This window comes from Heloderma suspectum, chromosome 2 (genome assembly GCF_057233095.1).
Source record: "Heloderma suspectum isolate Gila_16-S chromosome 2, 16-S_ref, whole genome shotgun sequence".
Classification (NCBI taxonomy): Eukaryota; Metazoa; Chordata; class Lepidosauria; order Squamata; family Helodermatidae; genus Heloderma; species Heloderma suspectum.
Window position 1 is genome coordinate 358,443,110 of NC_139459.1, and position 13,877 is coordinate 358,456,986.

Consider the following 13,877-nt stretch of genomic DNA (forward strand, 5'->3'; position numbering starts at 1 on the left):
CCCCAGCTTCCCCAAGGTCGAGTCTGTCACCTCCAGAATATCATCCATCCATCTTGCCCTTGGTCGGCCCCTCTTCCTTTTGCCTTCCACTTTCCCTAGCATCAGCATCTTCTCCAGGGTATCCTGTCTTCTCATTATGTGGCCAAAGTACTTCAGTTTTGCCTTTAATATCATTCCCTCAAGTGAGCAGTCTGACTTTATTTCCTGGAGTATGGACTGGTTTGATCTTCTGGCAGTCCAAGGCACTCTCACAATTTTCCTCCAGCACCACAGTTCAAAAGCATCTATCTTCCTTCGCTCAGCCTTCCTTATGGTCCAGCTCTCGCAGCCGTAGGTTACTACGGGGAAGACCATTGCTTTAACTATGCGGACCTTTGTTGTCAGTGTGATTTCTCTGCTCTTCACTATTTTATCAAGATTTGTCATTGCTCTCCTCCCAAGAAATAAACGTCTTCTGATTTCCTGGCTGCAGTCAGCGTCTGTAGTAATCTTTGCGCCTAGAAAGACAAAGTCTGTCACTGCCTCCACGTTTTCTCCCTCTATTTGCCATTTATCAATCAAGCTGGTTGCCATAATCTTGGTTTTTTTGAGGTTGAACTGCAACCCAGCTTTTGCACTTTCTTCTTTCACCTTTGTCATGGGGTTCCTCAGCTCCTCCTCACTTTCAGCCATCAAAGTGGTATCATCTGCATATCTGAGATTATTAATGTTTCTTCCAGCAATTTTAACTCCAGCCTTGGCTTCATCAAGCCCAGCAAGTCGCATGATGTGTTCTGCGTACAGGTTGAATAGGTAGGATGAGAGTATACAACCCTGCCATACTCCTTTCCCAATCTTAAACCAGTCCGTTGTTCTGTGGTCTGTTCTTTCCGTTGCTACTTGGTCGTTATACAGATTCCTCAGGAGGCAGACAAGATGACTTGGTATCCCCATACCACCAAGAACTTGCCACAATTTGTTATGATCCACACAGTCAAAGGCCTTAGAATAGTCAACAAAACAGAAATAGATGTTTTTCTGAAACTCCCTGGCTTTCTCCATTATCCAGCGGATATTGGCAATTTGGTCTCTAGTTCCTCTGCCTTTTCTAAACCTAGCTTGTACATCTGGCAATTCTCGTTCCATGAATTGCTGGAGTCTACCTTGCAAGATCTTGAGCATACCTTACTGGCATGTGAAATAAGTGCCACTGTTCGATAGTTTGAACATTCTTTGGTGCTTCCCTTTTTTGGTATGAGGATATAAGTTGATTTTTTCCAATCTGTTGGCCATTTTTGTGTTTTCCAAATTTGCTGGCATATGACATGCATCACCTTGACAGCATCATCTTGCAAGATTTTAAACAGTTCAGTTGGGATACCGTCATCTCCTGCTGCCTTGTTATTAGCAATGCTTCTTAAGGCCCATTCAACCTCACTCTTCAGGATGTCTGGCTCTAGCTCACTGACCACACCGTCAAATCTATCCCCGATATTATTATCCTTCCTGTACAGATCTTCCATATATTCTTGCCACTTTTTCTTGATCTCTTCTGCTTCTGTTAGGTCCTTGCCATCTTTGTTTTTGATCATACCCATTTTTGCCTGGAATTTACCTCCGATGTTTCTAATTTTCTGGAATAGGTCTCTTGTCCTTCCTATTGTATTATCTTCTTCTGCTTTTGTGCATTGCTTGTTTAAAAATAATTGCTTATCTCTTCTGGCTAACCTCTGGAATTTTGCATTTAATTGGGCATATCTCCCCCTATCACTGTTGCCTTTTGCTTTCCTTCTTTCTTGGGCTGCTTCCAGTGTCTCAGCAGACAGCCATCTTGCCTTCTTGGTTTTCTCTTTCTTTGGGACATTTTTTGTAGGGGTGGACGAAAGTCACTTACCTTTCGTCGAAGGTTGTTCGCGGTGGGGGGGGAGGCGCTTCGCTGCTCCCCCGCGAAGTTCAGGCCGGGGGGGAGGCTTCCCGCCTCGCCCCGGCCGAAATTCAGGCTGGGGGGAGGCTTCCCGCCTCGCCCCGGCCGAAATTCAGGCCGGGGAGGAGGCTTCCCGCCTCGCCCGGCCGCGAACTCGAAAGTTTTTTTTTTTTAAACGCCCCCGTGATAGGCTACGTGACGATTAACGTAGCCTATCATGGCTAGATCTGCAAAGTCAGCCGTGATAGGCTACGTTAATCGTCACGTAGCCTATCACTGGTGACTTTAAAAAAAAAAGCGCGTACGCTAATCGCGGCCCCCATAGGGAGCCGCCATTCGCGTTCCTTATTTGGTCGCTGTAGTCTATGTAAATCTTTACGTAGACTACGGCGAAAATAAGGGCAACGCAAATAACGTTGCCCTTATGTTTGCCGTAGTCTACATAAAGATTTACGTAGACTACAGCGACCAAATAAGGAACGGGAATGGCTGCTCCCTATGGAGGCCGCCATTATCCGTACGCGCTTTTTTTTCTTTTTTTTTAAAAGTCACCCGTGATAGGCTACATGACGATTTACGTAGCCTTTCACGGCTGACTTTGCTAATCTAGCCGTGATAGGCTACGTTAATCGTCACGTAACCTATCACGGGGGCGTTTGTTTTTTTCTTTCTTTCATTGGAATGGCGGCGGCGGCAGCCGGTCAAAAGACCGGCTGCCGCTCCCGCCCCGCTCGAACACCCGCCGAACCGCCGGCCGGACCCGCCGCTGGGAGGGACATTCGGCGAAGGTAAGTCCCGTCCCGGGGGGGGGGTGCGGGGGGGATTCGGAGGATTTCTCCCCGAAACTTGTTCGGGGGGCCGAACACGTTGGCGCTCAGCCCCCCGAAGTTTCGGGGAGAAATTCTCCGCCATCCCTAGTTTTTTGTTGCTGCCTCCTGAACAATGTTGTGAACTTCTGTCCGTAGTTCTTCCGGGACCCTATATACTAAATCTAGTCCCTTAAATCTATTCTTTACCTCCACTGCATATTCATGAGGAATATTGGTGAGCTCAGATCTAACTGATCTGTGGGTCTTCCCTATTCTCTTTAGTCTGATTCTAAATTGTGCAATAAGAAGTTCGTGATCTGAACTACAATCAGCTCCAGGTCTTGTTTTTACCGACTGCATAGATGTCCGCCACCTTTGGCTACAAAGGATGTAGTCAATCTGATTTCGGTGTCGACCATCTGGTGACGTCCATGTATAAAGTCGTCTCTTAGATTGTTGGAAGAGAGTGTTTGTTATGCACAGTGAGTTGTCTTGGCAAAATTCTATCAGCCTATGTCCTGCTTCATTTTGTTCTCCCAGACCATGCTTGCCTGTAATTCCAGGTGTCGTTTGACTACCCACCTTATCATTCCAGTCTCCTGTAATGAAAATAACATCTTTTTTTGGCGTACTATCCAGTAGGTGCTGCAGATCCTCATAGAACTGATCTACTTCTGCTTCTTCAGCATCTGTGGCTGGGGTGTATATTTGGATCACTGTGATGTTAAATGGCTTACCCTGAATTCGAATTGAGATCATTCTGTCATTTTTTGGATTGTATGCAAGCACTGCTTTAGCCACCTTATTATTAATTATGAAGGCTACTCCATTTCTTCTGTGGTCCTCTTGTCCACAGTAGTAGATCTGGTGGTCATTTGATGTGAAGTGGCCCATTCCAGTCCATTTCAGTTCACTGACACCCAAAATGTCTATATTTAATCTTGACATCTCCCCAATAACCACATCCAATTTGCCCTGGCTCATAGATCTTACATTCCAGGTTCCTATGGTGTGTTGATCTTTAGAACATCGGATTCGTCGTTCACCACCAGCACCATCGGCTGCTAGCCGTCCGGCTTTGAGCTAGCTGCGTCATCACATCTGGGGCTAGTTGAACTTATCCTCTGTTCCTCCCCAGTAGCATTTTGACCATCTTCCGATGATATACCAACATATCTCTGGTTGTACTGATCCATTTAGTTTTCATGGCAAGAATACTGGGGTGGGTTGCCGTTTCCTTCCCCAGGGAACGTATTTAGTCTGACCTCTCTGCCATGACCTTCCCGTCTTGGGTTTCCCTTCACAGTTTAGCTCATGACGTCATTGAGGTGCTCAAGCTCCAGCACCATGACAAGGTAACGATCTCCTTTGCTGAAGGAATATTAGCCTATGGAAGTTCTTTTCTCCATTTTATTTACATTTATATCCCAGCTGTTCCTGCAAGGAGCCCATGGTGGCATATATGATTCTCCTCCTCTCCATTTTATCTTCACAACAAACCTGTGAGTTACATTAGGCTGAGAGTCAGTGACCAGCCCAAAGACATCCAGTGGCACAGTGGGCACTAGAACCCGGATGTCCCTAGTCTTACTCCAGTGCTCTAACCACTACACCACACTGGCCATCACACACTTGAATCAGAAGGGGTTTCCAGAAAGAGACAGGAACATTTACCTATGCCTGCAGAATGCAACTGAAACTACTGCGTCGTACAAAAATCCGTAGGTTCCCTTTGCTTTGTCTTTTATACATGTGCGTTGATCAGTGCTGACTCTAGGTTTTTGAGGGTCCTTGGGCAAGACACCCTCGATAGGCCCCCTCCCTCAGGTAATCTACCGTCTCACCATTGTCACCAGCTGCTATCACTCATCCTTTTGTTTCTCATCATTGCTACCACTTGCTTGATGGACAGGCAAAGAGCCAGGGAGCAAGTAGGCTGTGACATCTGCTCTTCCTCCTCCTCACCACCACCGTTGTCTGAACCAGAGCAAGAGGCAGGTGAACGAGCAGGTTGCAATGGTGAAGGAGCAAGTCCAAGTGGCTCTTGTCAGTGGGCCCCCAATGAGGTGTGGGCCCTCGGCAGGTGCCTAGCCATGCCTACCCTTGGCGCCAGCCTGGTGTTGATAGTGATATTGACTGATGGCTACTCACTGGTATCATTAAGCAATATGTATTCCACCCTCCAGGAAACTGACAAGATCCCACCAGTCCACAAGCTTCTAAAATTCAGCATGCCTTGCGTAGCCAACAGCCAGACCAGACCTGACTGCTCTCACCACATTTGGCGGATGACGTTTTCCGCGAAAGACAATCACAATGCTGTCACTGTCCGAATCAACTCAAATCCCTCTGGTCTGGCTTGCTACCCAGGGGAGACTGATGATGGCAAGGATGTCATCTGTGACTATAAGTACGTATATCCCTCTGCTTTCTGGGAATGTGTATCCCTGCATGGGGAACATGGCCAGAGATGTGGAATTGGCCCCCGGGGTAGAATCCCATTGATCTCGGGTGTCTTTTTATTTTTTTAAGCCAGAACGTTACTAGTTTATTATTTATTTTATTTATTGATAAAGTTCTATAATATACTAATACTTAATATATTAAAATCCCTAAGTGGTTCACATTAAAATACAACATAACACGGTAAAATTAAAAAAAAATTAAAATTAAGAACATTTAAAAACATGAGAGCATCATAACTGTCATCATGACAGCATCATAACATAGCAACCCTACTATTCTATGATTCTATGATAACAATAAAACAAGGCAGTAACAAGGTATTTCACAGGTCCGGCAAAGCCTGTGTGAATAGGTGCGTATTCAAGAGGCCTTCCTGCCTCTTGAACCTGTCATGGGAGAGTGTTCCAAAGGGTGCCGCCACTGAGAAGACCCACTTACCTACCGCTACTTGGCAACATTCCATTGGCTGTGGAACAACCAGTAAGGCCTCCACAGAAGATCTCAGGGGTTGACTGAGTAATATAAGGGAAGACAGTCAGCTAGATATCTTGGTCCTGAGTTGTAGTTCTCAGAAGTGCAGGGGAAAAAGCATTGAAAATATACTGGCAGCTTCTGTCAAATGTTTTAGGAGCTAGAGAGGGCTTGAATGGAGCAGGGACTCCAGCCCAGGCATTCCCCTGTCCCCTTCCTTTGTCATGTTCCCCTTATGCAAGCAGTGGACTCTTTCCCTGTGTGTCCCATCATGACCTCTGAGGTCCACTTCAAATGAGATTTCTTTCCTACACAGAGAGCCCTTCCGTGTAGAAAAGACCAGGCAAAGCCTCCTATAGTATGTCCCACGTGACAATCAAAAGTAACTTTATAAGTCTCAGAGACGTGGGATCTGCCAGGAGCACAGGTGTGGGGTCCTGTCTTCATTGTGCATTTCTGCCCTGTCCTTTTATATCAAGAATAGGAAACCTTGTGCCCTCCAGATGTTTTGGACTACAATTCCCAGAATCTGTGACTACTAGCCATGCTGGTTGGGGCATATAGTCCACCACACCTGGAGGACACCTAGTTGCCTACCCCTCTTCTGCACAGTACCCAGTCCCTACGTCAGCCTTTTCCAACTCAGTGCCCTCCAGATGTGTTGGATTATGACCCCCACCATGACTGGAGGTGCTAGGAGTTGTAGTCCAACACATCTGGAAGGCAGTGGGTTAGGGAAGACTGCCCTACATTATAGGGAACATAAGGAGCTGTTTTATATCGAGCCAAAATATTGGGACACCCACATTCCCTCAGGGCTCATCTGTCAGGGGCCACATGTTGACAGTGGATGGGGTCAAACCCATTGGCGGGTGGGGCCAGAGCAAGAGTGGTGGGTAGGGCCACACCCCTTTTAGCTCTTTTTTCTGGCACTCCCCTTCCTTCCTTCCTTCCTTCCTTCCTTCCTTCCTTCCTTCCCCCCTTTCTCTTTCTCTGCTCCCATCCTCTTTCCCTTTTTCTGACACTCGCTCCTTTTTTCTTTTTCTTTTGCTCTTTCTTCTCCCTTCTTCTCTGTCTCCCTCTTCCTCCCTGCCCATCGGGAGGGACAGATTGCTCTTGCCAGAGGTCAGAACTGATTGCTTGCAGAGGGCTTTTGAAATGAGGCTGAGGGATGCAGATTGCCTACCCCTGCCCTACACTGCCAGGCAGGGGCTCCCCAGGATTTCAAACAAGGTCTTCCCCAGCTTACCTGGAGATGCTGCGGATTGAACCTGGGACCTCCTGAATGCAACCCAGCTGCTCTGCCACAGAGCTACAGATGTTCCCAATGCCTCCTGTCTATACTGGGCTGGCCTGGGCAGCTGTATTGAGCTGAGGCCCTGATTCTGTCAGGGCTCAGTCAAAATAGATTCTTTTGGATTACCAAGATGAGACAAAGCCACTTATTGATAGAAAATGGATGCAGAAAGAACAATGCAAAGAAAGCTCACAGCTCTCATCAGCCAATGAAGCTGTCCCAGCTGGGTGTCCAGCTGGGCCCCCAAGATAGGCAAGGTAGTGCTTAGAGCCACAAGTTTCTCCAGGCCGGTAGCGTGTTTTCCTCTATGGAGTGTGGCCGAAGGGCAAAGCCCGCGAGTTGGATTTTTAAAGTTTCTCTCAGCTTAATTCAGGAGCTGACAGGCAACGCCTCTCCCCCTTCTCAGAAGAAGCAGGGGGGCTTCCCTTTTGCTTCTCACAGGAAGCAAAGAACAGCATCCTTATCTTAGAAGGATACGGTAACTGGGCAAAGGCGTAGCAGATGCACAACTGCTGTGGTATGAAGCTGTACTTGCTTGGTACCAATTAGCTTACATGAAAGGACCACTTTAGGTAGCTAAAGCCTGTTAAAATCTACTCGCTGTGTTCAGCTACACAAGTCTCTATATAGCTACTAACAGCATATAGGAATGCTGTGAAGTCCACTTTATTGCTCACCTGGACTGCAAGGAGGTCGAATCAGTCCATCCTAAAGGAAATCAACCCTGAGTGCTCATTGGAAGGACAGATACTGAAGCTGAAGCTCCAATATTTTGGCCACCTAATGCGAAGAGAAAACTCCCTGGAAAAGACCCTGATGCTGGGAAAGACTGAAGGCAAAAGGAGAAGGGGACGGCAGAGGATGAGATGGCTAGATAGCATCACGGATGCAATGAATATGGACTTGAGCACGCTCTGGGAGAGAGCGCAGGACAGGAAGGCCTGGCGTGCTATGGTCCATGGGGTCACGAAGAGTCGGACACGACTGAACGACTGAACAACAACAACAACAACAACAAAAGTCTATACTGAAGCCTATTGTAATGCATCAATATCTAGAGGGCAACTCCCACCATCCCTGACCATTGGCCCTGCTGGCTGAGAATGATGGGAGTTGGAGTCTAACAACCTCAGATGGTGCGGTAGGTTCCCCACTCCTGGTCTGGAGTCTTCCTCCTCTTTCTCCAATGCTGCTCCCTGTACCCAACATTTTTCTTAAAAACCCATAAATCTATATTCTTTATCTGAAGAAAAAAAAAGTTACAACCAACCTAGTGAAGGCTGTACATTTAAGTACATTTATGTCATTTAGCTAATTTAAAAAATATGCTCCCCTTGCAGGATTTGGGCTCCCCCTCTGCTAGTGCCCAGGGCCCATTGGGATTCTCTCCCTCTCCTGCTTATCCATCTTGTATGTTTGTCCTCCTTTGTAGGTCGAACTGCTGTTCTCCTTCTGCAGAGGTCCTGATTAATGATGGGGACGGGAACATGGATACTTTCACTGTGGATTACAACACACCCCATCTTGCAGCAGCCTAGTGAGTTGCAACACACATGAACATAGGAAGCTGCACTTATACCGATGCAGATCAGTGGTCTATCTAGCCCAGAACTATCTACTGCAGGAATTGGCAACCAGGTGCCTGCAAGTGTTCCTGCTAGGGCCCTTGCTGTCCCCATCACTGCTACCACTTCTGCCTTCTGCCACCCTCAGCAGCTAGGAAACAGAAAGTCAGCAAATTGGGAGAGTTGCCTCCCGATCTGCTGAGTTCCTCCTTCCTTGCTGCTGAGCTGAGTTTGGTGGGAGGCAGAAGCAGCAGTTAGGGAGGGGGTGCAACAGGGGTCCTACTGGGCACATTTGGCAGGGGAGTTGGGGGCAAGCAGGGGTGAGAAGGGATGTAGCAGGGGACAGAAGCAGCCGGGGTGGAAATATGAAATGAGATGCAGCAGGGGAAGGAAACCCCCAAGTGGGAAGGGGGGGGAGAAGGGGGGCAAGAAAAGTGGGAATCCTGTAATGGAGAGCAAGAAAATGTGCCTGCAGACCTGGAAAAAATGTATAATATGCCCATTCCCCCTCCCAAAAATGTAAAATGTACCCGCAGCCCAAAAAAGGACATATGCCTTGAAAGGGAAAATACTTCTGTTTTCTTTGGAAGAAGCAACAGAGAGGGCATCCTCCAGAAGAATCGCTAAGAGTTTTCCGCTTGATAAAGGCCAGTGTCAAAATGCATTAGGAATTCCACTGGTGCAGCTGTTCCTTTTTTGCTTTTGGTTTCCAGACGTATAGCTGTTTTTTCTGATCTCTAATGATACTGCTGCACAGTTGATCCATCATAAAACCCACCCCACCTCTTTTCTCCAGAACAATTATCATTTGTTAATGCAATTTTTTTACCCCCCCCCCCCAAATCAACATCATGGCCAATGAGGGCTGGATGGGCCAAGTCTATTTTCGGTCCATGTCAGTATCGCATGTGTTCATTCAGCAGTCTGTTCTGTCCTGTTTCCGCACTGATCTGCAAAAACATAACTGCATTATTTGTTTTACTTTCTTCCCCACAAAATACACAGTTTTGTATGCATTTTACCCTAAACTGAGTATTTATGCATTTTGATAAAATAAAATTCATTAAAAGGGTCCGCTAAATAAAATGCAGGCTGGCCTGGAATAGATTCATCTCCACTGCCCACCAAAAGGCAGGCAGGCCAGGTCAACTTATCCAGGCAAGCTGTTCCATCCAGAACAGAAAAGAGTGATCTTGCATGAGAAATGTAACTGACGTGCGGGGCAAACATATACATGTCTACTCAAAAGCAAGGCCCATTGAGTCCACTGTGGCTTACTCCGAGGAAAGTGTTTTACTTCCACTTCCAGCTGATTGCAGAACAACCGACTTGGCAGCATAAAAGGATACTAGCATGGCCGGAACTCCAAATGCTCAATGTCTTTGGAAGGGGAATAGTACGCAGTAAGGGCCATGGCGACTGGGAAGCAGCACAGTCGCCTCCTTGTTTTCTTGTCAGAGCCTCTGAACTGTTGCATGACAGGCAGCAATCCAGCAGGTGCAGCTTTCCCCATTGCTGCTTCTCTCTGTCAGAGTTGAAGCTGTACCTGCTAAATGTCTGCATCACATGCAACCACTAATGGTATGGGGGGGGGGGATGACACCTGTAAAGACAGGGCTCCCTAGCTTCTCAACTGGCAGGGCAGGGAGTTGCAGGGGCACTGACAAATCTAAAGATTAGAGCTGGGGGGGCACTGACAAATAGCTTATGCTTTTCATGCAGAATCTCTCTCTCTCTCTCTCTCTCTCCTGACAGGTAACCTGCATCACATGAATATCCTTACATATGGCAGATCTTGTTTCTTATTTCTTGGTGCTATTTGTGCTGGGAAGAAGATATTATCCAGAGCCAAAACTGCCAGGTGGTAGCAACCTGGCCACGTCTGCCATCTCGATCACACACAGACCCAGATAAAGCAAACGTCAGAAAGCAATTGTGCCTGTTGATACCACTTCTCACAGTAATGTGTGTGTCAGCACTCCAAAGCATCCATCAGTTTGAAGAGCCAGTGTGCTGGTCCCCAGCGTGCACATGTCCACAGAGTGTGTCAGCTCAAATAGCTGGGCTCTTACACCTTGGAGCAGCCCGCCGTGCTGTGGGCTGACCATATTCCAGTCCTCCTGTATCAAGCTGCAATTCCTCCTAGCCCTCCTGTACCTGTTATAGAACAGCTGTGAAGTAGCACTCGGTTCTGTTCACCAGATCTGTGCAACATGCTGAATGCCATGCATTTTGGCCTACCAAATGCTCGACACCCTCTCCCTCTATTCTTGTAGTCCCAGGCAGTCAGCAAAAAGCAGATTTCTTGAGCGTTTCTGTACAGTGATGCACAAGGGGTGGGGGTTGGTGGAGGGGAGATCCCAACTTCATGGGCTTCTTCACATGGAGCTTTTATCTTGCTATTGAGATTTACTCATGGAAGTTTGCAGGTCTTTTAGATGACTTTGCCAACCTCCAGGGCATCTCCCACACTACATGACCTTTATTCCATTTTTTAAAACATCAGAGATAACAAGCTATCAAATTATAGCGCTTGAGTTCCCTGGTGAAAAGAGCAAAACCTGAAATCAGAGGAGACCACAGGGCCATCTAGTGGCTGTACAATGAAACATATGGATGACTCAGATAAGGGGGGAAAGGAGGGGGAAAGGGGAGGGGGCGGAAGCACACGTCAAGGGGGTCCGTCGTGATCCTGCATTTAAAACAGAAGCAGAAAGCCCTGTTTTAAATGCGGGATTTTAGGATGGTGTAGAAAAACTCCACATATACACTGACAGGGTCTGAGCTAGTGGCACTGGCTGACAGATCCATGTTAGAGATCATTTAGGAAAGAAACGGAAAATAAAACTGCCAGTATCATCCAGATACTGCCAGTATCATACCAGATACATGATACAGTATCATGTAGGGCAACAAAGATGATCAGGGGACTGGAAACAAAGCCCTGTGAAGAGAGACTGAAAGAACTGGGCATGTTTAGCCTTGAGAAGAGAAGACTGAGGGGAGATATGATAGCACTCTTCAAGTACTTGAAAGGTTGTCACAGAGAAGAAGGCCAGGATCTCTTCTTGATCATCCCAGAGTGCAGGACACGGAATAATGGGCTCAAGTTACAGGAAGCCAGATTCCTGCTGAACATCAGGAAAAACTTCCTGACTGTAAGAGCAATACGACAATGGAACCAATTACCTGGGGAGGTGGTGGGCTCTCCCACACTGGAGGCCTTCAAGACGAGGCTGGACAGCCATTTGTCAGGGATGCTCTGACTTGGATTCCTGCATTGAGCAGGGGGTTGGACTCGATGGCCTTGTAGGCCCCTTCCAACCCTACTATTCTATGATTCTATGATCCTGCCCTCATACAAATCTATGGTGCAACCACATTTGGAATATTGTGTACAGTTCTGGTTACCACACCTAAAAAAGGATATTGTCGAGCTGAAGAAGGTGCAGAGGAGGGCAATTAAAATGATGAAGCGGGTGGGGCAACTTTCTCCTATGAGGAAAGGTTACAGGGTTTGGGGCTCTTCGGTTTAGAAGAAAGACGAGTAAGGAGGGGAACTGTATAAAACTATGCATGGTATGGAGAAAGCACCTCTCATAATACTAGAACCCAGTTGGGTCATCCCATGGAGCTCATTGGTGGGAAATTCAGGACAAGTGAAGGGAAGTACTTCTGCCCATAGTGCATAGTTAATCTATAGAATTCACTGCCACAAGATGTCGTGATAGCCACCAACTTGGGTGGCTTTAAAAATTCATGGCAGATAAGGCTACCGATGGCTACCAGTCATGATGATCAATACCAGTTGCTGAGGAACACAAAGGTGCTGTTGGTGTCATGTCCTGCATGTGGTTTTCCCACAGGCAGCTGCTTGGCCAGCTGCTTGTGTAAACAGAATGCTAGATTAGATGAACCCTTGATCCAGCATGACTCTTCTTGTGTTCTTATGAGAGTCGGCCATACATGGCTGTTGGGCTGAATTTGGCTTGGGGGTGTTTCCACCAGCAATTTACGCCGAGCTGGCTGCATGTGGACGTCATTAGGGATACATGACGTCATGGCCATCCAGCAGCCACCCTGGAGCTTATCAGGGAAAAACCAGATTTCCTGAGACTGCTTGAAGTCCGATTCTTTTCCTTAAGTCGGGTTCTCCCTGATATAGTTGCTGTGTGCCCCAAACCCCGCATTTACCTCGGGTATGCTAGCCCTGGCCAGGGGTATGCCTTTCACTGTGACCCCAGTCAAGGGGTGTTTCCTCCCATTGTACTGAATGAAGCTTGCCCTCTCAGTGACCACAGAAATAACAGAGCAGCCCCTCAATTGACACGGCACATATCAAAGCCCAATTCCGTAAGTGTGATTAAGTGTGATCTCGAGGCTCCGATTCATTGCCTTAGGAAGTAACTACATCACAGCTCCCTTATAAAGATCCTGTGTGTTAAAATGGGGGCTGGTTTCCATCTCTTTCCCACAACAAACCCATTAGTGTCTCCTCAGAATTAACTGCCATTGTGCTGAATGAGGCTTGCCTTTGAATGCTCACATCAGAACTTACAGAGATTCCCCCTCAATTGAAATGGCACACGTAAAAGCCCAATTCCTGAAGTGTGATTAAGCATGATCTCAAGGCCTTAGGAACTATGTTCTTCACAGCTTGGTTATAGATATCCTGCAGGGTTACAGTGGGGGCTGGTTTCTGTCTTTGTGTTTACTGCTCTCTTTCCCACCACAGACCCATTAGTGTCTCCTCAGAAGTAACTCCCATTGCGGTCAATGAGGTCCTGCAAGTTAAAATGGGGGCTGGTTTCTGCCTTTGTGTTCTCCCCCCAGCTCTTTCCCAACACAAGCATGTGCGTGTCTACTCAGAAGTAACTCCGATTGTGCTCAATTAGGCTTGCTCCTGAAATGCAGGTGCATCTGGACTTTCAGGGGAAAGGAAAAAGCAGGGGAGCGGGGGTAGCCTCTTTTATGGGTTGAGTAGCCTCTGCCAGTCAGATGATGTTCATGCCAAACCCCACCCCCCACCAGGAAGTATGTTCTGTGAAGTGATTTTTACTGGTCCAGAGAATCTGCTCATGGAACCCTGCTGACAGCAAAGCCGATTCCTTTTAAAAAATCCAGTACTCCTCCATTAGCTTCTCCTTCCATTGTCATGGAAACACGGCCTTGGTGAGTTAGGAGTTGTGCAAGCTTTCTGTACATTGCAGGAAGATACGGATCCTGTATGATTGGAACATACAGGCAGACTAGGGGCTCCATCACATGCGTGGAGAATTCCACATCAATGCTGGTTCTTTCAAAATCCATTATCACTGCAGGACTGGGTCATTCTTTTTAGATGGCTGTCCCCATCACATTATTTT

The 13,877-nt window shown here is 47.2% G+C and overlaps 1 protein-coding gene across 2 annotated transcripts in view; it reads left to right on the top strand.

Annotated features, from left to right (window-relative positions):
* Positions 1-11,890, top strand: part of LOC146355566 (von Willebrand factor A domain-containing protein 7-like) — a 49,563-nt gene extending 37,673 nt beyond the window's left edge. Inside the window, exons 16-18 of one of the 2 annotated variants that reach the window (XM_084841003.1) lie at positions 4,899-5,122; positions 8,379-8,483; positions 10,267-11,890. In XM_084841003.1, coding sequence (XP_084697129.1) covers positions 4,899-5,122; positions 8,379-8,483; position 10,267 — 330 coding nt within the window. In that variant the 3' untranslated portion in view covers positions 10,268-11,890. Of the gene's footprint in view, positions 1-4,898; positions 5,123-8,378; positions 8,485-10,266 lie in introns of those variants that run through there. The other variant, XM_084841004.1, reaches the window with a different exon arrangement.
* The last annotated feature ends 1,987 nt before the right edge of the window (positions 11,891-13,877 follow it).